Source organism: Chaetura pelagica, unplaced genomic scaffold (genome assembly GCF_000747805.2).
Source record: "Chaetura pelagica isolate M959 unplaced genomic scaffold, ChaPel_1.0 scaffold2, whole genome shotgun sequence".
NCBI lineage: Eukaryota > Metazoa > Chordata > Aves > Apodiformes > Apodidae > Chaetura > Chaetura pelagica.
The window spans coordinates 4,706,401-4,732,235 of NW_009952796.1; the positions used below are offsets into that span (position 1 = coordinate 4,706,401).

At 40.4% G+C, this 25,835-nt stretch overlaps 1 protein-coding gene across 1 annotated transcript; it reads right to left on the minus strand.

Annotated features, from left to right (window-relative positions):
• Positions 1 to 955: 955 nt before the first annotated feature.
• Positions 956 to 25,835, minus strand: AIDA (axin interactor, dorsalization associated). The gene is made up of 10 exons (XM_009994810.1): positions 25,744 to 25,835; positions 24,707 to 24,776; positions 18,078 to 18,131; positions 16,370 to 16,424; positions 11,281 to 11,344; positions 10,749 to 10,855; positions 6,195 to 6,317; positions 3,387 to 3,509; positions 2,340 to 2,457; positions 956 to 1,429 (listed from the first exon to the last, which is right to left on the minus strand). Exons 1-10 carry the CDS (start codon positions 25,833 to 25,835, stop codon positions 1,333 to 1,335), a joined length of 903 nt encoding a protein of 300 aa, XP_009993112.1. The 3' UTR covers positions 956 to 1,332.

Here is a 25,835-nt window from a genome sequence, read left to right on the forward strand (position 1 = left end):
AAGCATAATGTAACATCTTGGGGTTACATGACAGAAAAGAGGAATTGCCTCCAGACTGTTCAAAATAAACCTAATATTTAACACTTTTTTGGGCGCTGGGTCTTCTGTTAGCATAACATATTCTATTCAGGCACTAGTAAGATATGCAAGAAGTATATCAAACCTTAAAATATTGTATTAAATATCCACACACAGATATTAAAGATTTGACTGAGTTCTACTTCTGTCCCTTTATTAGGTTAAAAGGTGAATGCAAGTGTGTCATAATAAGCCAATGTCCTGCAGCTTATTACACACCAAATCAAAAATATAGAAAATAAATGATAATCCTACTTACATAAAAAGGTAACTTTTAGAGTAAGTTTCCAGACTTGCACAAAATATGCAGAAAACTGCATACAAGCAGTTTCCGTAAGAACAGCAGTTTTATGTAAAGGGTGGGTCAACCTGCCAGCCAGGTCTACTTTAGTAAAAGCTCTGGAAAATTGACACTAGAACACTGAGCAGCTGGTCCTGCTGTCACTGAAACGGTGGTGGTGAAATGCCACGAGGATGAAGCCCTAGAAAAAAGCCTCTCTCAATTCCCCACCCACCTTTGCAGACCACTCTGTAACAAGATACAGAAAAATTAGCTCTATTAGGGAGCAACGCTGATGTAAAGGGTTGAATATATATATTGTATCCAAAACTCAGTACGAGTGGATCAGGCAAGGCTGTTAAAATCATAGTTCAGTGTTCTCATCTGCAGTTGTCCTCCTGGTCCGACCAAAGCAGAACAGCTGACTGAGGAGCTCTTCTGCGGCCACCCCACTTGACCCAGCAACGTCCTCTCTCTCTCTTTACATCACTTGCAGCACCTCAAGCTCCTTCCTGCCCCACCTCATTTTTTTCCAGCTCTTCTGCCACCCAACCTGCTACAAAGGACTCAGAAATGCAAATGAGAGGAACTACAATAGCACAGCAAGTGTAAACAGTTAGTAGGCCTGCCACTTCTTTATTGCTACGGGTTTGGCAAAGGGGCAGTCACCATCCTTGGGTGGAGTTGGAGGCAAAAGTATGGTAACGGTTAAGAGAAAAAGTGATGAATGGCAAAATTAGGAAAAGCAGCCAATATATTTTAGAAAAACCTGTTATCTGGAAGGTACTGAAAAGACTTGCACTCAAAGGGTGGCAGGCTTGCCTCTGACTCTGAAGTAGTGCTGTGCAGTGTGTGATGGTCCCGTCTGACCTACTGGCATGAATACAGTCACGTTCCTGCCCCTAAAAGGCTAAGGCTACTACACACAGCTACCATGACTGGTGGTTCAGTTCACAGAAGTCTCACAACTAGGGTCATTCCTTGTGCAACGTTTGATGGAGGTGAAGGTAAAGTGGTTTCTTGGTCAAGAGTTGCAATTTCTTCCTTTTAAAGTCAGTGGGTTTTTTGTACCTGTAACCACAAGAAAGTAAGTTAGTACAAGCACAAATGGCTCTGTAGGAAGATGAAAGCATATCAGAAAGTGTGTCCAGTACAGTCTTATTACCATAATCTTTTAAATACATCTTGCAAGACTTACTTGCAACAATAATTAATAGATTTACAGGAAGAAATGCAGACTAGTATCTTCTCTGGATTATTATGTTAAGAAAACAAATATTTCAATTTTGAAATTAATGTAAGGAGAATTCCCACTACAATACTCTGGATGGCAGGAGATGCAGTATCAATTACTCTCTATTTCAGAAATACTCCAGCTAGCACAAACTAAGCACTCTTCCTAGACATGCCCAGAACTGTAGGGTTTATCCTCTTCCTGGAAAAAACTCTCAAAACCCTCACTCAGCCCTTCAGCCACACAGGAAGGGCAGAATCAAAACCACAGCAGCGTAACTGGCTAATCTATTTCTTTGTTTATGTGGAGCAGGTAGAAAACCCAATCACCCAACAATGCTTTGAAATGTTGTAAAATTCAATGCAAATCACTATCCCATGTCTAAAATTAGATCTCCTTACCAAAGTTACATACCAAAGGATCGTGAGAGTTGATTTTGTTTTTAAATTACAGCTGATCTGGCACTCAAGGTAAGATCAACATTACACTCTCCCACACAAAATCTGTTAACTTAATAAAAAATTTACTTAAAACACCAGCATTTTCTTTGGAAATAATTTGAGAAGGGTCTCTAGCAATTTTATTTGCCTCAAAGCACTGTATCTTTCCTTCTTTACTAAAAGGAAAATATTCCTTATGAAAGCAAATAAGTCCAAGAAATTTTACTTGATACAACAAGCCACACACTGTAACTCAAGTCTTGTTAATTTCCTCTGGCATTGGCATCTATAATGGCAATTCACTTACAGTTCTATAACGATTGCCCCAGGTTTAATTTCATCCATCTCCATGAAAGCAAAGCACTTGGTGCTAGTAAACCTCTTCTTAGGCTTGTAGTGTTTGAATTCAAAAAAAATAGCTGCACCTAGGGTGGAAAATTATTTAGATAAAGTTAGCAATTGTAGACAATATTTATCTGAAAACTTATCTGCCATTAGGATGCTCTACATACACTGGAGTGAATTATCAGAGAATCATAGAATCATAGTATGGTCTGGGTTGGAAGAGACCTTACAGATCATCTAGTTCCAACACCCCTGCATGGGCAGGGACACCTCCCACTGGACCAGGTTGCTCAAAGCCCCATCCAGCCTCTCCTTGAACACTTCCAGGGATGGGGCTTCCATAGCTTCCCCGGGGAATCTGTACCAGCACCTCTACACCCTCACAGGAAAGAATTTCTTCCTTATGTCTAACCTAAATCTGTCCTCTTCCAGTTTAAAGCCATTCCCCCTCATTCTCTCACTGTACACCCAGCTTTCCTGTAGCTGCTTCAGGTACTGGAAGGCCACTGTAAGTTCTCCCTGAAGCTTTCTCTTCTCCAGGCTGAAGAAACCCAGCTCTCTAAGCCTGTCTTCATAGGAGAGTGGCTCCAGCCCTCTGATATCTCTGTGGCCCTCCTCTGCACTTATTCCAACAGGTCCATGTCAATTCTGTTATTTACTCAAAAGCTACACCATGTTCTTACAATGCTCATCACACAAGTGTACTCTTCACTCTGCTATTCATACCCAGGTAACAGTTTGTCCAATGACTAAGAAGGTGATAAAGCTGCTCAATACCCATGTAGCAGAGCAGACTGCTGTGTTTTTATCTCTTTTCATTCCTCCCTTGTCTGCAAGTCATCACAATGACCAATTTGAAAGAGGATGCAAAAGTCTATTTTTATCCATGTCTGGATCTTGAGCCCTGCAGCAGCAGCTAAGGCACAGACATTTTATTACATATGGGGCAGCCTAGTGTCTGCACTCTCAAGGCTCCTGGGCCCTATTTCAGGTCTCTGATACTACATACCTTTTGTTAGTTTTTCAACATGTTTCTGAATCTCGATATCCACATTAAAATGGACATACATGTCCTCCTTCCTCAAAGCCACGGGAGTATCTTGCACAGGAGTCAGATCTATCCCATTCAAATCTGCAGTAAAGAAACAGCATGCAAATGGCAGAAGCTTCTCAGACTTTAAGGTCCTGTTCTAAGAAATTTATGAATCACTCCTAATGCTGCACACCTGGATTTTTGCCCTAAGCTTAAAAAAGGGGCAATCATGTCCATTCACAGTCAGCAAATAACTTTTAATTGCAACATGAAAGTAGGTGAAGTTCTGGCAATATTTAAGAGAAAAAATTGAAACTATCCCTTTTGATTTTTAAGGGAGCATATTTTTCTGTTGCCAGCAAAGGATTCCACTCCCTTTGCAAACAGGATCCCAGCAGGGCTTCAGCTCATCAGTTAAACCAGCAGAATGGGATGCACATCAAAGGCTGCCCTTCAGTGAAGGTCTGTGGGCCACAGCTGGCATGGCTCATGCAAGCTGTATATGCCCTGCTTTGCTGCCTAGACTCAATGTGCATTTTAACTCTTGGTTTTTCCACAGGGCTGGACTCCAGCTGTAAGAGCCAGCCACTGATTGTGCTGCTCAGGCACAAGCCTCCACAGACAACAAACATCATCTCTTACTAAGCCTCCACTGTTTACATGAGTACATTTGTCCTCTTACTCTTCCTCCTCTCATTAGTGATCCCCTTCCCTCAGGTGGAGTGAAGTTGCTAATGTCATGGCCAATATTAGTCCACAGTGCCTGCATTATGCCTGGGCTACAGGCTGAGGCCCTGGAGCACAACTAATGCCTTTCATCCAGGAAGCAGGCTGGGACCACCAATGCTATATCAGGAACAAACCTTCCTCCAAACCTGCTGAAGAGCAACCTGGTATAGAATCAAGACAGCCTACCAAGTGTCTTCAGACACTTAATAAAACCAAAATGACTTCTCAGTGTTGCTTTTCCTCATAAAAATACTGAGAAATGAAGAATAAAAAAGTCACCATTATCAGACTATAGCAATATCAGACGATCAGGCAATAGCCTGCCCACACACACTTTTTGATCCTACCTTCTACACCATTACTTGGCAGCTACCATTTAGAGAAGCTTGCAAACAGCCACTTGTGATCAGAAAGACTTGTTGGGATGTAAGCCTAGCAATATACAGTCTCCCTTATCTCCAGAAATTAAATGAGAGCTAGCTCTGAAGGTAAGCAACAGTTTAAACAATATGAAATAATTACTGCAGCAGCAAGGAACAATGAATATTTGCTTTACAAGTTCTGGTAAGTTCAAGGATACAGTGTTAGAACCCTATCAGGACTGGTACTTTCCCGTTGGCCAAGAGAAACTCAGCGTTAAAGAACTGAATTTGATTAAACCCACATCCATCCAGCTAGCCCCACCACTGAAGTCCCCTGTCCCTCAGCTTTCTGGCATACTGGAGGCAAAGCTGGATCCACAAGGACTAGAGAAATGGAGCCCAAAGAATAGTTACTTAATCTAGAATGCAAACCTAAGGCAACAACATAAACAAAGAAATACTGCACGTTTCCAGAACTGGAAAAACAAAAAGGAAGTTGCATCAGTTGGGAAAATAAAAGTCATGCTCCAGCTTCCCCCTCAACCAGGTGAAGTTCTCAAAGGTCAAGACAGAAGCGGAAGGTTTCAGCATTGGAAAAAATAATCACAGGAAGCAGGGAAAGATACAGCTTTCTAGTTATACATTTGACAATATCACTGGGATTCAAGTGACATTCAATACATTCCATACCCTTACTTCTGCCAAAGAACATGTCTCGTGGAGGAAGCACTTGATCATACATCTAACAAGTGTTCTATCCCTACGTTTGATATGTCCTCTTTAGGACACATACAAGGTTGCTATCACAACTGAAAATAATTAGAGGCCCTTGGTTCAGTAACAAATTTTTATATGATAAACAAAAAATCATATACCTCAAAAGACTGTAAAGATAAGCAGAAGTCAAGCAAAGCAGTTTAAGGGTAAGTGATTCTGACTACAGGGGCTTCTTGCTAAGAAACACAAAATGGGGGAGGCAGATGCACCCACTAGAAAGAGCGTGAATATAAAAAATCTCTGCCTCAAGCAAGACCTATCAACCCTGCTGACATCCAAACCAGTGATAAATCCTAGTGTTGCCTATCCTGAACTGACACAGAGAGAAGTTCTTTCAGATTCATGGAGGCTCTCCAAGGAGAGGGGCAGTTAGCGCACCAGACTTTGGCTGAAATATTTCACTGCAAAGGCTATCACATATTTTGTATTTTATTTCACTTGCAAACTTTGCTACTCAGCTTCATACTCATTCCTCTAAATGTTAAGCTTCAGTGAGAAGGTTTTTTTTTTTTACTACAAAATAATTTTAATGACAGGGCAAGAATGGAGGCAGCTGGCTGTAGGTTCACTGTCTCCAGAAAACTCAGAGACCAGTATGCATTGGGGAGTACCAGCAGTCCAAACAGATCTGCACTTCTGAGTCAGCTGAAGATGCTGGAACGGGGAAGCACAGTCTGCCAAGTCACTGACAGCCAGCTCCCAGCATGGGGAAAGCATGTCTCCTGCAGTGTTTCACCTCCCAGTATCTCTCAAACACAGAATTTTCTCCACATTTGATTAAAGCAGAAACCTCACGTCTACAATAGGAAATTCAACTACCAATACATGTTTTTCCCAGCAGGCTGAAAAAAATCAAGAAAAATTTCAGAAAATGCACTCCTGCCAAAACAAAGGAGCTAGGAACAGAAATCATTACCCTTTACACTGACTGTGATATAAGGATCAATGCACTGCCCAGCATCTTTCAGACCAATTTTCTCTATGTTGATGGTGAGTAATGTCATCCCGGGTTCAGATGGCAATCTGGGTAACAAAGTACCTGAAAAGAGTAAAGCATGTTATTAACCCTTTGTGTCATCTCATAGCACAGACCTAGTTTATCCCATCACCTCTCACTGAAGATCTTGTTCTTAGGAGTTTCAAAGTTCAAGGATTCAAAACCCAAATAGTGCACAGCACTACAGGAAAGTCTGTGAGCACAGACACACATCATTTGACAGATTTCAAAGCCCACACCAAAAAAACCCAGGACTGCCTCAAGTCAAATGAATTATTAAAAAAAAAAAATATTACCACAAGAACAGAGAGCAGCTTTGTTTAAAGCATTCTTTCTTGCTCTCATGTAGAATAATGCATTTGTAGGACCTGCTTTATATTATTTTTAAGGATTAGATTTGGGAGGCTGGATTCAATCTGTAGTTGCAGGAAGTTCAGACACTTAATCAGGACTCTCATTCCATTGAACATGACTTGGCTTCATGTTGAACATTGAGGCTGGGAGAATAAGGAAGAAAATGGCATTTTTGCAAATCCCACTGCACATAAGGAAATGAAATGAGAGATTCTGAATTGTCTAAGTTTTACTGGCCTCTACTTAAAGGAAAAAAAAAAAAAAAAAAAAAGCATTCACATCCTCCAAGTCCTCTTCTGCCTTAAGGAAGGGTTTCCCATCTCTGCATCATGAACATTTATCATCAAAACTTCATGGTCAGCGTAAATCAATATTTGCAGTGCTAAGGAAGACAGTGCAGTTGGCATGAAATCCAAACTGTTCAAACCCACTAAAAGTAATGAGATTCTGTCATCAACAACACAGTAGGTTTTTTCATGCTGATTTTAGTGAGGCTTCAAGCCTCTTTCGAGTATTAGATGAACAAGCACCAAGACAGAAAATGCTTAGACTCATGAGGCAAGTTTGATTTAAAGTTTTGGTTTTCTAATAAAAAAGTAAGTTATCCCAAGGTTTGAGATCTAAAGAAAGTAATAGTTTCCTTCGGCAAGTCCAATATGGTTTTTCCTTCATACTTTTTTCCCTCTTGATCTGCTTGACAAGCTGGAGACCAAGGGGTTTTTGTCCTATTAGAGAGACTGGCTTTGCAAGAGGGGAGAATGTATTCCGCTCTTCGAACTAGTGTCACACCTTCAGTAAGATTTAATTAGCACTCCTACACCCAGTCCCTCTTTCAGGATCATCAACAAAACTTGAATTTACACCTATGATGCAGTACGTTTCTGTATTTCCTGTCTTGGCTGCTAGCAGACTCATGACCTCCAAGGTACCAAGGTGGTAGACACTTCACAACATATCATAGCAGAATTCAACCCACCATTCCAGCATTCTGAAGTAATGAGACAGGCTTCTGACCATGATATGAGAAATGTTAGAAAGCAAACTTACTAGAGAGCACTCATTTCTGCAAAGCAGTATCCAGGATTTAGTTATCTTGCTGTCTCTTTTGAACACATGTTCAAAGTCAGAGTTCTTATTTCAATCTAAATGAAGGCAGATGCAAGACCATCTTCTCTTTGGCACAAAACTTAGACATCTTTTAGTTGTCTCCCAAAAGCAGCATTCTCCCCACCCCAGATCCAAGAACAACTGTAACCTTCAGTTTTCCTATCCATCACTCAAAAGGATTATCTGAAAGATGCATCAGACTGGCATTTATTATTGAAACAGTGGCATAAGAAAAATTACTCTGTTCTTAAAAAATGTGTGAAAGTGCAAAGTTGGAATGAGCAGAAAAGCCAAGCTCACTTCCAGCAGGTAAGAGAACAGTAGGACAGCTGATCTCCATGGAACATGGTTTCCTTTCTGCCTCAGCAGGAGGAATAGCCAAAGACAGCAAGAGACTAAAGAAGCTGACTGTAACCTTTCCCATGTGAGCCACAACCACAAGTAGGTCTTTGACTGAAACCTGTGTAATCATTTCACACAGGAGCCATGAGCTGACAGAAACCTCTCTATGGGAGAACTTTCCTGCAGCTGGGCATCACACTGCCAGTCCACCACCATGGCTTGGGCCCATCAGCCTTCAGCAGGCTCACACTGAGGCTTTTCATGAGAAAACTGCCAGCCATTTCAGACACAACCACGGGGCCTCACTGCCAGAGGGGAAAGGGAACATCTGGAGATCAAGTAAGTGTCCTCCTACAAATGCATCTGAAATACACAAAGGTGAGCCAACCCAACAGCTCACCGCCACCGAGGCAGAGGAGTTCCATCTCTCCATTCCAAAACCCCTATTCAGAGAAAAGAAGAAAAGTGACAAATCTCCCGTTGGGCTGACACATGGAAATGGTTCACAGAAGAATCCATTGCCAGCAAAACACTGGAATAAAGAAATACATGACCAGGAGCAACCTTTGCTCTTAAGAGGCAGTAAGCCACTGGTCAGTTCAGCTCTTTGTGAAAGATTTCCCATAAAATGTGTATTCCACTAGAGGAGATCGAGCTACACTACCTTTGGCTACACTGCAAGTCAGAACATCTTTATTAGCATGGTAGAACTTCTAGAGAACTATGTAAGGTGCATCAACAAACACAACCTTGCTTTTTTCTGGTACTGAAGGCAAATGAAGATCACCAAAGATTGTATTTTGAGGGTTAAAACTAAGAGATGAATGAAGAACACCACAGCTATATGATCAGAGAAATAACTGTATATACTGAAAGGTTATCATACCTTCATTGGCTCCTGGGTTAGATGAATGGTGCAATGTGATAACGATGAAGCCATGCATGTAGAAGACAAGACCATGATCAGTTAGACGATAGTTATGCACTATGGATTAAAGGCATATAGAAGCAAAGAGTGCAACACAGTTCTATCAATTCAATATGGGAAGTCCACTTTACTCATAAAGATCACCCCTAAAGACTGCAAACTGCTATTGTTTAAGCCTCATCACCCAGAGAAAGAGCAACAGACCAACCTCCAATCAGTTAAGGAACACCATGCCAATTTATATTCAATGGGGAAACAAGGTCTGTGTGCAAGTAGTACAAAAACCACCTCAGATGTTTTAGATTATTGTAGCTACAGGGAATTTTACCTTATGGCAAAAAAAACCCCAACAATCTGAGAAGTCATATATGCAGTTTATTAAGTAGATGACAATGTAAAATATCAGCAAGTTCAGGGGTTGCTGTCACCTCCTCTTAAAAAAATGGTCTTACTGAGGAATAATTCTGTAATAAAGTATATGCCCCAAATCTCATCTACTTCTTTAAAAAGTATTTAACTGTAAACTCAGTCTATCATCAACCTAGATTCTTTCTTAAGCACACACACACACAGCATCTCTGTTCACTCTGTGCATACATCTCTAATGGGTTCCACAAGGGTAACTGTTGGCAGTATATTAATTATAGAATCAGAGAACCATCAAGGTTGGAAAAGACCTTCAAGAACGGTCATTGCCTTAATGATTTGCCACCATACCAAGAGCTACTCAAGGTCTCTCAGCTGTACTTTGGACAAACAGAATGCATCTTCATAAATGGATTTATCATAGTAACAAAGAATAAGATAGTAAATGTCAGCAACAAAATATCACAATATGTTATAGCCTATTTGTGAGCTTAGCATAAACAGCTGTAGACTGTGCATATCTACATCAGTACAGCCTGCAGGGATCATGTTTCATAGCAGGCACTGGCTCATATCTAAGGACAGAGATAAGTTTTCTCCAAGCATAAGTAATGGAACACCCTGGCTCTTTTGACCATGATTCTAGTACTAGTTTCCCTGCTTATCTCCTTCCTGAAATAGGAAGTTTGCCATCTTGCTCTGAAACTAGAAGCTAGTTTCTTCTACAAAGACACCACACTAGGATCCAAAAGAACATCTGTTTTGACACCCTGCTCCTTTACTCAGTAAATTGTCAAAAGCTGAAGTTACATGAAGACCTTCTCTACAATCTGTTGGTTTATCCTGTTCTACAAGTGCTTTCATATGGACAAGGACTTAAGCTATCAAAACCAAAGCTACCTCTGTTTATCCTCTCAGAGCTTGGCTTTAGCCTAAGCCATTGTCTCACCAGAGGATGCGACACAAAAATAAGCAGCAACAACTTACCATATCTCCAGCAAGGTTAGATGAGCCTTGCAGGAGAAACATTGCCACAATTTGTATCTGAACGTGTCTGAAACACTTCTCATAGTACACTTAAGAACGTGCATGGAATGAAAATACTGAATCTGAACAAAGAATTAAGGCTAATTATTTGAGGTAGATGGTACTACCCTTACAGGTAATCCATACAACTCTTTTGCAGTAAGATACTGTCTGCTGAGAAAAAAAAGTCCAGTTGGCAACCTTTGGGGTTTTCCAATACAGCATTAGAGTTTATATTAGCCTGTTGCTCCTTACTCAGACTTTTCAACTCACAGGTGTAGAAAGGGGCTTTTCAGAGACAGAACTCCCACATGCTACACAGATTCGCATGGCAAGGCTAGTGACACTACCTGGAACTCTAGCAGGAAAAGAGTCTGGAGACCCTGCTCCAGCTCCTCCTTCTTCATCATCCTCCTCAAACTCCAAGTGTTCCTCTTCTCCAGGTGCTAAAATTTTCCTATAAAATACAAGAAAGAAGAATGCTTTCAACTCACAAGTCAGCATCTAAGAGCAGGGGCAATATTCTTTAATGTTATTTCATACTTCTTACTAACTTTACCACCTTTACCTATAGAGTCTGACAGAGATTGCAGATGCTCAGCCCAATAGAAAGCACAGAGTCTAAAAACAAGATACAATATTGTCTACTTCTGAGAGATGTAGGGATGTACCAAGTCCCGATTTTATCAAAAGCATGGGCTTGATCTGTAGTGGTAGCTAAACAAACAGAATTCAAAAGTTCTTCTATTAAACAATTTACCAAAAGCTGTACAGCAAGTAGATGGCTCTAGAAATTCTACTGTATCAGCTGTGCATCAGTTCCCAGATTATGCTACTTTTCAGGTACATATCTGTACATAAAGTGACCCAGTTCTCTCTTACCTGACTGGGACAGGCTGAACATCAAAGGGGAACTCCTTATTATAAGTGAGGATATTCTTTAAGACTGCAGAGAGAGGAAAAAAATAAGAACTCATATCTATAAACAAGCATTAATTCTACTACTTTGCACACCTATGTCCATTCTCCCAACTCCTTCACACACACAAATAATATTTTTTAAACATTCAGATCATACAAAAAACCCAAACAAAACCCAAAGCCTTCTCTCATATTTTAAGCACCAGTAGAGTCCTGATCAGAGCTATATCACTATAACACTCAAGACTGGCTAACTGCAACTCCAGTACATCACCACCACCACCCTTACACAAACTGGGAAGACAAATATGGCAATGTTAACCAATAGCTACAGTCCCAGGGGTAATGGTAACAATCTTTGATGCCCAAGCAATCTAGTAACACAGCTGAGCTGAGATTTCCTGCTTCTACATGCATGTGTTTGGCATTTTGGTTGGTTTGGGATTGTTTTGTTTGGGCTTTTTTGGTGGGGAGTTTTGTTTGTGTATTTGCTTGTTTTGTCTCAGATGGCAGATTGGCAAAATTCAGAAGGGATACCGTGCAACATTTGAGCATCAAGCCCCTGAGACACCCAGGATACTCTCCAGCATTTGGTGGAGAATGGCTTTGCCACTTGTTTTGGAAACTTACAGAAGTTTTAGTTGTTATTTCCAAAAGCATTTACAAGTAAAAACAAAGCTTCCAAAGGCATCTGAAAGAAGTATGCATGGTGGCTAAGGGGCCTGAAGGGAGAGGCCCTCTGCTACTAGGCAATGAGTATCCCAGATTGGGTAGGAGGAGAGAAGGTAGAAAAACCAAGTTCTCTCACTGAGCCTCACTTTGCAATAGCAAAGTGCACCCATTTTGGAAATCTCTCCCTTATGACTACTGAATGAGAATAAAACTGTTTTAAAACAGTGTTAAGATTACACAAAGACCCAGATTTACTTAAATATTAGTTATGTTTAAGGAATCACTGCCAGGCCTCTCTGTCTCTGCATACGACAATTCAGCCAGTGCAGTAGGACAGTTTCCTTGTCTGTCTTCATATCTGCATCCCTCAGCATGGGCTCCATCATTAACTTACCAGACTCTATCTGAATGCTACAGTGAATAAACAATCCATCAGGAAAACTACATAGAAACCAAAATATCTTTACAGTCTTTGCTCATTCTCATCTTTTTCTTTTTTTTTTTTTCTATTTTCTGTACCAGCCTCAAAGATACCAGGTACTGCCTGATTCCAGCTGGACACAACACATAAATACACAGAAAGCATTTAGTTGCTTTCAGTCAGAGGTAGGACAGATACAGCTGATGCCAAGTCTCCCTCTCTGTGGAGACTACTGCTCGGAGGGATCAGTAACACACATCTCAATATAGCAACAAAGAATCACAGCCATTTCCCGACAGAAAAACAGCTGATTAATAGCAGTTACCTTCCAGCACAGCTGAGGTTCAGGAAAAGAAGGGGGTTTTTAATCGATCTTAGAATTCCCCAGCTCTTGGAGAGCTTCATCATACTGGAGACAGAAAGTGAAACTGTCCCAGAAAAATCTAAATAAAGCAGTATCTCTCAAAGCTCATAGGCACGTTATACAGAAGCAAAAGAAATTACAATAATTTTCCTCCCATCTTCCGAAGGTTGCTAAGCACTAGATTCCTCTCCCTAGCAAACAGCTTCTCCTACTTTGTGAATTAACATTCCCTCAAAAAACTCCAACCAACCAATCAAAAAACGCAACTAACAATTAATCTCAGCCATCACTAGAGGGCACAAAATACACCACCGAGAGGAGCTCAGGAAGAAGGCAAACAGTTTTACAGAGCCTCAAATGTTGATGCTGCCTGGAGTCAGAGCTGAGCAAACACCCTCCTCCTGCCACCAAGCCGCACTAGGGGTGGGCGCTGCACCTGGCTGCTGTGGATCAGGTGTTTAAAAGGCCTTCTTCAACTCTGTCTCATCACCAACAGCAAATCATTTTCCATGGTTGCAATGTGGGGATTTAATTAAATGCCCCTTAAACCTCATCAGGGTAAGAAGTCGATCTGCAGCACGCAGCCTGGTGAAATGCTTACTCAAAGCACTAAGAAAAAGGAAAGCAGTAAACCAGCAATGCAACAATCCTCTGCGGGAAAGGAAACCCCTCTTTACACTCATCACAAGTGCAGAGTTTCAGTTATTTTGAATAAAAACAACCAAGTCAGAGAAAAAAACCCAATAGGTTAGTTACAATGAACAGGAATCTCCCCAGCAATACTGTGTAAGAGACCTAAGATTTAAGAGGTTAGTTTTGTGCTTTTTTAGTTTTTGTTTTGTTTTTAAAAACACACATCACCTCTGGGAGAAAGAGCACTTCCCCTCTGTAATGCTGCTGATGAGAACACGATGCATGGAAAGTTCTCCACCTCTGTAACTAATGGGCAAACCCCAGCATTGTTGCCTGCATTTACATTGGCTTTCCAACAGAAATATTTTTAAAATACTATTCTGGAGACTCTTGTGCAGAAGCTGCCTTTTCTTTTTGATGTCTGACAAAGTCCCATTGATTTTGCCAGCAGTTGGCTCTCTCTTCAAGAGCAGAACAACATGAACCGTAAGACCAGTATGCAGTAACTTGGTAAAGACCACTGTCTAGTTAGTTTTTTTAGTGACAGCCTATGATATCCGTACCAATGCATTTATTTTTTTTAAATAGACAGCACAAAATAACTCTGGTATCAGGCTCCCTTGTACAACCCAGTACCTACTTCTCTTACAATATATACACACTGAATTTGAAACTAGTTGCTTAGTGGTTAGAATTATCACACACAAACACAGCATCCTATCCATTTGTAATGTGTATTACAACATCAGTACAAGCATTCACAAGAAAAGGGTTTGTGAGATCCAGTGTTAGCAATGATTTCACATGGTGTAGTTTCAAAAGAACCTGAAATGTGTGTACAAACACTCCTGCAGCATTATTCTAGGACAAAATATTCAGTGACAAATCCTATAAATAAACAGAACTGGCCAACTGCTTCATTTCCTAAGCAGCATGAAACGCAAGCATAAGCAGGAAAAGTTAGAACTTGACAACACAAGGGGAAAAAAAAAGATAAATGTAAGGGCCTTGGTTGTTATAACAACAGCCAAAGCAAATTTCTCAGCCATTTTGATGGCTTCAGGCACAAAAGTAATTAAAACAAGCCAAATGGTGTGAATAGCTCTTCTCGTTCCACCCTAAGAGAATGGCTTGACCTAACAAACAAATCACTTCTTTGCATTGCCAGCCAAGATTTTTTTTTTTAGCTTTCTGTGTGGTAGAACACAAGAGAAAATCGACAACGCACAAATTTAAAGACTTCACAGTGTATTTTAAGAAATGCCTGGTGTTGGTCTGATTAAGATTTACTCTATTCAATATACACTTAAAAACCACTAAACAAAGGCACAATTCAGAGAGAAAAACACCAAAACAGTCCAAGTGAGACAGCAGCATTAAGAACATCAATGTTCAATTATTGTTGCAGAAGCACCCATTCTTCTCCAAGGAAAATAACTCAGTGTCTTTGAAAACTGATGGCCACACACTCCTCCTCAGTTCTAAGACAGCTGCTTTTGATGAGGTGTGGGCTGAATGCACTTCACACTGTTGAGCAGTTTGACAGCTAGAAATCAATTCTCTGATGAAGGGCAAGCATAAGCAAAAGAACTGTTGCAGCATGACTGAAATTTTTCCTTTTAAGAAAAGGAGGCATTTCAAGGGACACTTTACATCTGACTAAACCGTTCAATAGTAACTTCTTTTGATTTGTAGAACAGTTTGATCAATTAAAGCATGACTCCTCCCCCTCCATCATTCAGTCACTCACAGAGCATTTGCACAATGGAGTCTAAAATCCAGAGTCATTAAATGGTGACATTTTAAATACTCTGTAAACAGACAGCTGAAGCATCTATACAAAATAAGCACAAATCAGGGGATGCAGAAGCCAGAAATGCAATAAACAGATTGAGAAAGACCTCAACACAGTTAAACTCCTTCTTGAGTTATGGTCTTCAAGGACCTAGTAGTCCTGCAACATTCCTTCACTTTCCATTTTCAAGGAAGAGTTTAAGAGCATTTGGTAGAGCCACTGGGAAGCTCAATTCAATGTCCTGCTTATTGACAAGCTTGCCTGTAGGATTCTGTGCCAGTTACTTAGAGAATAGGAGTGCAGACAAGCTTAACTTATTAATGAAGTAGAAACATTTGCCTGCCCACTATGCTTATCCCCAACATCCCCTTTAAATGATACAGGAGCAAAATAAAAGCAACTTTTGCCAGCATGAAAGAGGTTCTTCTACTTCTCCTGTTCCCCAAGAATAGCAAAAATGCTAGCATTCAAGATAATATTGCTTATATGTGGAAGCTCTGATCATAAGGATGCTTTGAGGATAAAGCAGACAGTGTTACGGGAAGCAAAGTGGAGCAGATAAATAGATACTTACTACATTAAAAAGTTATTTCTGGATTGACATACCAAGAACTGACCCAGGATCAATTGGGAAAAAACAACTTCACACAAAACCCTTCAAAGACTGACTCACATCCTCACTTAAGACTCTTAACTTTGTTAGTCTGGTAGCATTACGTTGGTAAGTGACAGGTGATTGGCTACTGTGAGGACAAGTTAAATATTTTCAGAAGAAAAAATAAATTTCACGCTGCAAGGAGGTACACCACGAAGTGCTGAAATTCAGTTCAAATAAGAAATGTGCATGTAAATTTTCCAGCTGATTATATACTGAACTACCAATAGCTTAAATTACTATATTGTGCAAAGATTAGCAGCACCCAAAGAATTACTTACTTGAGAATAAAGATCAAAACATTATCTGAAACATTAGGACTACTATACTTTGAAGTGACCCACATTACATTCCTTAATACACATAAGGTTTTGTCTGTGTAGCAACAAATATTTGGAAGAACAACTGACATTGCTGTCAAACCACATTGTGGTCAGTCAGTATTCAAGCTGCTGTCATATTTTCCACTGTAATGATAAATGTCACTCAAAAGACAAAGATTCTACTTACTTGGTTCCAACTTCTTCAGATCCTCAAGCTTAAATTCATCCTGTGATTGGTTGGACTAGGACATTACAAAGAAGAGTTAGAACTTAGTGTGCAAATTCCCCTCAGACCAAGCTACCATATCTTAGAATAAGCATGCAAGGTGCTTCCTTTCTTCAAGTATACCAATTTACTTCAAAGCTATATCCTAGAAAGACCCAAACAAAATCTCTCCAACAGAGGAGTAGGTTCACAGGTGGGGCGGAAAGTAAATTACCTCTCACTTATTGACAACAAACATCCCACATTCCAAGCCTTAATCTAAGTTAAATATTTTTAATGCAACTTGTTAAAACATTACAAAACAAAGAACATTAGACAGAGGGACTTGTTTTAATTCTTCCACAACAAGTTAATCTGGAGCAAGGTCAGCTGTAACACTGCACTGCAAAGTGATGCTCCAAGAGGATCATTCACAGTTCAAAACACACATTCAACTTGTAACACTGGCAGAAATTACATTGTACAAGAGAAGCCTGACAAAATACTGACCTAAGAGCTCACTGGAAATGGAAGAGAGATTCCCATCTCTCCTTTCTCCAACTCTACTGATGCAGTTTCCTCATCTGGATGTAGTACATGTCTGTTTTTTACTAAGTCTGTTTGACTTACTAACTCAACCGAAGTTTTAAATTTTTTATTCTGAGGTAGTTCACCAACAGTTTGGCAAGCTGAACTAGCCTATTCTGAGATGACAAGTGGCAGAAGTGGCATAAGAAAAGTGGTATAAATAAGAGGATTGACACTGATCACCCTCTTTTAGGCAAAGCACCAGGTCTTACCTATTTCATCATTGCACCCTTGGCATTTCTTAAGATTACCCATTGTTTTCAACATTTCCTTAAGGCCCAAAAGTGTTTTTTTCTTGATTTTTGCTCAAGTGTCAACAAGGACCTTCTGCAAGACTAGAGAAGGAGAGTAAAGTAGCTCTAGCCATACTGTTAGAACAATAGGAAAATATGATCACACTAACTGCTTTAGTATCTGCTAAGAAACCACAAAACCACAGTAAGTAAAATACTTGCCCAGGTGAAGTGGCTGAGCAGTTCTAGTACCCTCACACAAGGTTATAAAATCTCCACGTACACATTGGGACATTTTCTTTCACTTCCCTTTTGTTTTGGGGATGGTTGTGCAGAGATACAAAGAAATGCACTTCCATGACATCAACCTTCAGTCCAAAAAAAAGCCCAAAGAGTAGCTTCTAAATAATTATTTTCACACACTTGCCTAAACTACTGCCAGTTTGCATGATAGCTGTAAAGTAATTTTTATTCTACTCAGATATTCTTCCTCATGCTCTATCACTAATTTGTGAAGCAGCTGATTTACCCCAGGCTCAATCTAGGGATTGTTTAATCCTTGCACTTCGGTTAGGAAGACAAACTGATCGGTTCTGAAGGAGGGAAATGAGGCAAAGAACCACAGACACAAAACCTGTGGTTACACTCCTGTGCAAGCCTTAATACATGCTTATATAAGCAACTGAAGGTTTTTAAGGCAGCCACCTGGGGCATCATGTTGACAACCTAGGAAGTCCAAGTGTTCAAGGGTTTTTCACCTTGTTTTCAGAAGTTTTGGCTATGACTGAAGACACTAAATTAGCTTTAAAAAGCTCTACAGTTGCCTTTCACTGAATTATGAAGTCACATAGGAAAAAAAAAGGCTATACCTGTAAAGCTGCACTTCTCAGTTCCAAGCATGTTGCAATTTTAGCTATGGTTTTCTGAAAGACAAAAAAAAAACCCAAAACTTCATTCACTACTGAAACTGTATCATTCCATATTCACATTTAAAAATATAATAAAAACAATTGTTTTTTCTTGCAAAGATTCCAGACTTATTATACAGTACCAGATCATTCAGCATAAAAAGCTCTTGTATACACAAACAAGATCTTCTGAAAGTGCAATAGATGAAACAGACATCTGCCACTTAACTGCCCTCCCACAGCTCATCAACACAAACTGGGGTCATTCATTCAGCAGAAACTCTAATAATGCCTACAATCTTTTCTAAACTCAACTGCTCTGAAGTGATAGGGGAGAGAAAGAAAAAAACAAAATCTAAGCCAACCAGTGTATCACCTTCTGAGAACTTCAGTGTTTTGTTCAAATTTGCCCTTTCAGAAGTCATGCCCACAGTTCCTCTACTAGGCTTACAATCCCAGCAGACCAAGACAGCCATCCTCACGCATTACAGAAGCCCAGTACCTCAGCAATGAAAAATCACCATCTGCTTTTGTGGGTTTTGGTGGGAGAGGAAGTATAAAGGTGGATTACTTTTCTAACTTTCTATTCTTGTAATTTTAAGACATTTAAACTGTGAGTAAAGCATGAAATAGACTCCTGGATTCAAACCTGTCAGTTATCTAAAACATCCTGAACAGAATTGTGTAGTAGTATCTCATTTTTATTTAAAAATGTAGAAGAGAGGCAAGGGCAGTGCATTATCACCACTCTCACTTTAAAGATGGTGCTACTTGAGCTTTTACATCCCACAAAGTAAGAAGCTCCAGCAATAGTCACACTTGTTTCTATTCCTACCAACTGAAAATACCAAGAGGAATTCAGACTTCTGTAACTGACATCAAATGGACACAACTGCAGGGTGTATTTTACATTGCATGACCATAATGAGTTTGTTCATTAACTAAAATGTTTCAGTGAAAAAAACCTAAGTTTATCTACAGGGGTAAGGGGCAAAAATAATTCAAAATGTTATTTGGAACATGTATAGGGTAAGAAAAATAGAAACAATGAAGCCATAAAGAAAAGTGGTTTATTTTTGAAGTAAGATTTCCCCTCAGAAAGAAGATAAAAGTTGAAATACGCACCTGTAACTCATTGTCTCATTTTAAACCAGGCAATACAAAAACAGCTCCCCCCAAGTGGGTGCAAGGGGAGGTAAAGATTTCCTAGAGCACAACTATAGCAACAAAGAGATTCAAGAAAATGGGCATCTTGCAATTTATATAGTATCAGTCAAAAGCCAAAATTTCTCTTTAAAAGGAGAATACACTTTAGGGCTCCAGGAGGCTTGCAGCAGCAGATAAAAACTATGCATGTGTTCACAGCTACCTTCCTCAGGCATCTGCTTCAACCCTCCTGCAGTCAGAACTGCTTCTCCATCACCTCCTGGGCCACCACTAGTTTCTTCAATAGGCTGAGCTAAAAGCTAAGCAACTCCAGTTTAAGCGCACCTTGCACCACACCGAAAGTTGAAGAGTTCAGGAACTGAATCATAAGCAGATCAGACTGATACCTCAAGTGCAGAGCCAACAGCTGGAGACTGTAAAAGCCTCAGATACCTGATTTTAATCTGCCACCACAAGCTCATCAGAGCTGTTCTCCCCAGCTGGTATCTCCTCTCACCTTGAACACTGTGTTACAACGTGGCATTAGCCCAGAATTTACACCGTCATAGTTTATATTACTGTTCATTGTATGGTGGTCTTCAGGTTTTTTAAGCACCTTCCAGGAAAGCAGTGAGTGATGTGTCTTAGCACAGGACACACGTTGTTCTCTCCTCTGCCTAGGATACAGTGTGCAGCAGTGTGCTATTTGGGAATGTTAATATAGAGCAACACGGACCATATGGTTGCAGACAATATGGCAGAGTAAAAATACCACAGCTCCATTTCTGTGGAAGTTCATTCTGTAGATGAGGCTCAGCTCCCCCAGATAAATTCTGCTACATAACAGAGATCCATTACTGGCTCTCCAGCATAGCTTGGAAGACCACTGATTTTTTAAAAAGAAAGGAGTATATCCAGTCCTAGATTAATTTTGACCTACACTGCACACATGGGTGTTGTAGATTTACATGTACCATCAAAATGCATAGGAGGACACCAGCTAGTACTACAGAAGCAGATTCTCAGTCCCTAGGGTGAGAATGCACTACATCTGTCCAACCAGCTGCAGTGTAACACAGGAATTCCTTTTTGTATTTGCAAACATCTGGAAAGATACATTTGCTAAGAGGAAGGTGTAAAGTAATGGACAAAATAAAGGAACCCAGAGGTTCACTAGGGAAGGGAGGGGAAATCTCTGAATTTTGGCTACACATCTAACATTTGCAAAAACCCAGCTATTCTGATGGTTTGGGTGTTGACTGGTGAGCAAAGAGCATGCCTGTTCTGTGTTACATCAAAACCCCTCCAACTGTGCCACAGAAAGGGAGCTACAACCTCACAGGGTGCCAGCAAACAGTCTAGGTGCCCCACCACAGAATCATAATGTAAATAGACTTCACATGGCTCTTACCCTCCCAGTCTCACATGCAGATCTTTAAGCCCACACTGTAAATGAGGTCTCAAGAAGCACAGCTCATCCCCTATCTTCTTTGTTGATTAACCAATAAACTCAGCCACACCCCTCCTCCCAATCCTGCAGATTCGTAACCCTGTACTCTTACAGCTGCCTGAACTAGGTACTTCTTAACAGGACAAACAGCAATACAAAATGTGTGTCCTCTGGCTCCTGGGGGCTAAAGGGCAATAATGGCTCTAGAAACAGCTGAACTGAAGAGAGTCCGTGAATCCTAAAATAGTAAAGAACAGGTTTTATATGGAATCTATTGAAATATGGCAAGCTCCCAGCAGGCATTATTCATAACTATTTTTTTAAGGGACCACACCCAACCCAAAAGTTAAAAATGCAGCTAAACACTGCTATCATTTTCAGCTGCAGCTGTCCCATGCAAAGGCTCCTTTTTGCAGCAGAGAAAACATTCTGCATTGAATTAGTGAGACTGAAGACATAATTAACTTTGCTAGTTTAAAATAGTTAAGACTCAGTTTTATGTAAACTTGTGATTAGAAAGGGAAAAAGTCAGTTAATCTCATGGTCAAGGTTTCTTCAGTGCCGTTGTGTGAGTAATGACTGTGCTAACTGTAATGCAGTCAAAGATGTTTGCATAAATACAGAGCCAAAGCAGAGTTTGGCTTTAAAGAGAGATCCAGGCTGTTAGGAGACGAGTAGTTTAATGAATCATGCTAAGACTGCTCAACAGTGCTCTTATTTCAGCAAGTTACTATTGCATTAAAAAAGCATGATTTTCTAATGCTGCAGAAAACTCAGCCTCGCACAAAGTTACATGAGAAGCAACAAATGTGGTTAGAAGAGAGGTTTAAAGGTCAAAAGTTACTGCACAGAAAACTGGGTAAGAGTAACTGTAGCTGGAAGCAAGCTGACAACCACAGACAAACCTAACTGGAATAATCCATGTAGCAAAACACTGTGGTTGATCATGAACGAAGATGTTATTTGTAGAGAATGAAGGCAAAATAAAGAACTGCAGGATGCAGATGTTAAGACTGAGGTAGATCCATCAGTAATTTTATCTGTTAATATCCCATATATGCAACTTCTAGGTGATTAAATTGTTGTACAGCCTCCTAAAAGCTGCTGCAGGGTGACTACACTTAAACACAAATGATTGGTTGTTTACAGTACTCATCTGGCAGAGAAATTCTTCAACAAAGTTCACAACCATTAATGAAGATTCTAGCACTGTCAATTATCAAAGTCAAGACGGTCTCTAGGGAATAAAGCTCCAGAATTATGCCCAGCAGTAGCTATGAGACAACAGCACCCTAGAAGCTGAAAATCTAGGAATGAACAATAAATTCTGGAGACTAGTCTGTTTCATCAAAGAAAGTGGCATAAAATGTCTCAAAACAGACTCTTCAAACCAATAGCAAAAAGGCAAGATAAGGCTATCTCAAAACCTGAATTCTTACCACAAACAATTAATTTACTATGGGACAAATGAAAATGGGCTCACAGTACACCAAGGAAAGAAACTGGTCATATCTGTCGAGTGTTGTTAGATTAACAGATTATATTATTACATTAGCAAATGACACCATATCTGCCCTGTAACACCACCTATGATGCCTGAAAGAAACCCAAACACGTTAAAAAGTTTATACAGACAGATGAGGCTGAGGATTTGAACCTAAGTCTAGTCCTTCCACTGTAGGTGTAAAGCCAGTAGTTCTACCCTGGTACAGAGGAATCACTGACAAAATAAATCTCCACAGAGTAAGAAATTACGACAGCCTCATAATAATTCTCAGCAGCATGTATGATCCTTTAGAAAACAGCTAACTGTAAATCTACACAAAGAGTGAAACAAGGGTAGATGAAGCAACTGGAAATCGTAATCATCTTCACAGCCTTGCCTTCTCCAATCTATGAAATTCTTTGCACAGGCTTTGTCAGTAATATCAGATAAGCAAACCTTGAAGTTAACACACTGTTCTACATACAAAAAAATAAAGAGGTGGCTCTTGTAAGACATACAGCAACTCAAAAAGACAAGAAATAAAGGGGAAGAGACTTTCTGGAACGGGATGAAACAGCATGCTGGTGTACGCATTGGCAGAAAGTTAGTTGAGCAGAAGTAGCTGTTTTGGTATGTAGATTTTCTGGAGTGTGACAAGAGAAAAGATACACTTTTATTTAATCAAAGTGCTTGAAAACCAAGAAGCATGCTACACTCTACTCCTACATGCCAACTGAATGATACTAGCAATGACAGTAATTGGTCAAGACCTTTAGATTATACTGGCCAAGCTCCTGCAGAAATAGGGAAGACCAGAAGAGCATGGAGCTTATCAGAACAAAAGATTTGGCTGTACATTTTAAAGTGCTTCTTTCAAAGCAATAGCAAGACTTTCATTTTTGTTGTGACTAGCATTCCTCGTGGTAGAAGAGCGGAAGAAAATGTTCTCTCAACAAAACGCCGGGGAATTCGGCACCAACATTCGATAACCAGATTCAAAGTTTCAGTGCACCAGCCCCCTACTGATCTGCAAAAAAACAGTAAGTGGTATAAACGTCAACTTCTTCTGTCAGTTATATCAGCTTTAGAAACAGGTATCGCTCTGCAAGGATCCAAAACACCCACTCTTTTTTTTTCTTTTTTTTTTTTCCAGAAGACTGTTGCCTTAAGACATGATCACAGTTGTGCATCTAACATCTGAGGTCAGTTATCTCTGTTTCCTGAGCCCCCCAGGCCTTCCCTTATGGCTGACCTCACTCTCTTCCGCAAACTGGTCCAAGGTCCTTTCCACAAGATTCAGGGAACATCTGGAAGCAAAGCCCTGTGTGGTTCTGGTTCCCATACTCACAGGAGATTATGCCTCCAGAAATGAGATTAACAGCTTCATCTTCATGAAGTAACTGTATTTTCAAAAGTATCCACAGAGGGGATGCATGCAGTAAAGATGACTATAGCTCAGAATGATGGAGAAAGCTACCAGCAAGGGGTAGGGAGCAGAAGCAATCGAAGAGTAAACAATTGTCCAACATTACCAAGGCTACAAGCCAGGCAAAGTGGACCCAGTCTTTTCTCAACATGTACCACTAAGAAGAGCAAAGAGCCTGCCTTCCATTTCCTTTTTATCTCTGCAAAGAAGAAAATAAGATTCCTGCTCATCTTGAACTGCATCATAATCTTGGAGAAAAAGTTACAAACCACTGTCAGACTCTATGTAAAGGTGTCTTTCTTTGTAGTGAGTTTCTTTAAACACATCAAGTTAATCTCCAGTTTCTGTAGTCAGGACCTGTTTTCAGGACCAGCATTTCAAAACACAGTTCCCATTAGTCTAGCACCCTATTGCCATCAAGCAGGATTCTGGGCTAGCATATGTCAACCTTCAGGCAATGTCATAGCTCAAACAAGTGATCTTATGACTTGGAAATCTGGAAATACAAGGATTCTGTAACTTAGTACTCCTAAGGAAAAACATGCCTTTAAACAGGACACAAAAATTCATGCATGAATATGATGTTGAGACAAGAAACAGTCTTTTCAACTGAGGGGAGGGAGGCAGGAGTAAAGTAATTTCAATATTTTGAAAGATCATAAACAAATACTATTCTAAGACATTAGTTGGGAGTACTCTGCCAGGACTCTTACCACACAGGTGTTACATGGTAAGCTAACATCCTCCTCACACACCCTCAATGTCTGTAGTTCAAGACATTTTGTGTTCAGACTTCACAGCATATATTGTGCTTAAGCTGTAGAAGAAGTTATCAAAAAAAAAGAAACACTCAGGTTATGAAGTACTCTGGCCAGCATCCATGACATTCAATAATGCACAGCAGAGCATCTGTCACATCCAGTGACAGCAACTGTTTTAGCCATGCTGGGCTCTGATTGTTTGTGTGTATTGAGGCAGTTAAAAAGGTCTCATAAGACTCTGGTTTGCCAGATACCAAGAACTGTAATACACATCAACAACTACAAGTCAAGCTCCTTGACAGAGAAAACAGCAATACTCACCTTCTGATCTTCAGTGAATTCTGAGTTGTTGTGCTGAGACTGAGCCTCTTTTTGTAGATGCCTTGCTAATCTGGATGGGGGGGAAAGAAAATGGTACTATGGGAACACAACACAGAAACACACATATCCCCTATCAGCCAAAAGGTCCACAGACTGCTACTCCACATAGGTTTTGGGTTGTGGGTTGCCTTTTTTTTTTTTTTTTTTAACAAAGATGTCTTTAACCATGGTAGGCCATACTTAAAAGAAAAACTAACACAACAGAAGATGGACAAAGTATGCAACTGCATGGAGCAGGACAGACAACTAGCAGGAAGGGAAAATAGTAAGAAGATCCTTCTATCCAACAGTGCCTTTTACAAGCACTTACCTTTTTCCTTTCTACATCCCCTTATTTTAGAACAAACCATACCCCCTGTGAAGACCCCCTGAGGTACACACCCATATGCATTTCACAGGGAGAGTTTGAAGCAAGGTGGGTTGACAGAACGTGTGGGTGCAGCCAGGCTGTGGCTTGGCCCAGGCTGCCAGGATATATCAGCTCACATTTGTGCCTGTCAGCATCCCATGCAGAGCAGAGACCCACCCCTAGTCACCACAGAGACAGGATCACCAGGGGGTTTGGAAAGGAGTAGTAAGCAAACCACTCGAGAAAACGAACGGAAGCAAGAGAGAGAAGTGATGGGAAAAGTTACAGTTTCCACCCAGGGAGGAAGGAGAAGATTAACCAAGCAAAACCTCTGAGCAATTGTTGCCATTCCCTGTAAATATATATATATATATATTTTTAAAAGCAGAGGTGGAGGGGGAACAGGGGATTGAGGGGAAACCCAGGGATAACAGCAATACTGAATGAACAAGGGCAAATTTTTGCTGCAAGCTTGCTGAACTTCTAGGAGGAAAATAAAGACCTGAGCAGATGCAGGTCCCCTGGGACACAGGAGGCAAATAGTTGTGTTTTACATCAGCTGCCATTAAATCCATGGACTGAACTAGCTTAGATTTGGGAAAGCCTTCCTCAGAGTCAGCATGCTCACTGTAATGCTCTTCTCCCCATCCTTCCTGTGTTGATCAGTACAGACACTGCCAACGTCAGCAGCACTTGGACAACTGCAGCAACACACTTCAT

Bases quoted from the DNA above. Each gene is read 5' to 3' on its own strand.
- AIDA (XM_009994810.1), bottom strand. From the start codon at position 25,835: ATGAAGTGTGTTGCTGCAGTTGTCCAAGTGCTGCTGACGTTGGCAGTG. The intron at 18,132-24,706 runs GTGAGTATTGCT...TTTGTCTTTCAG, and splicing joins AATTCACTGAAGATCAGAAG to AAAACCATAGCTAAAATTGC. The intron at 16,425-18,077 runs GTATAGCCTTTT...GTAATGTCCTAG, and splicing joins TGAGAAGTGCAGCTTTACAG to TCCAACCAATCACAGGATGA.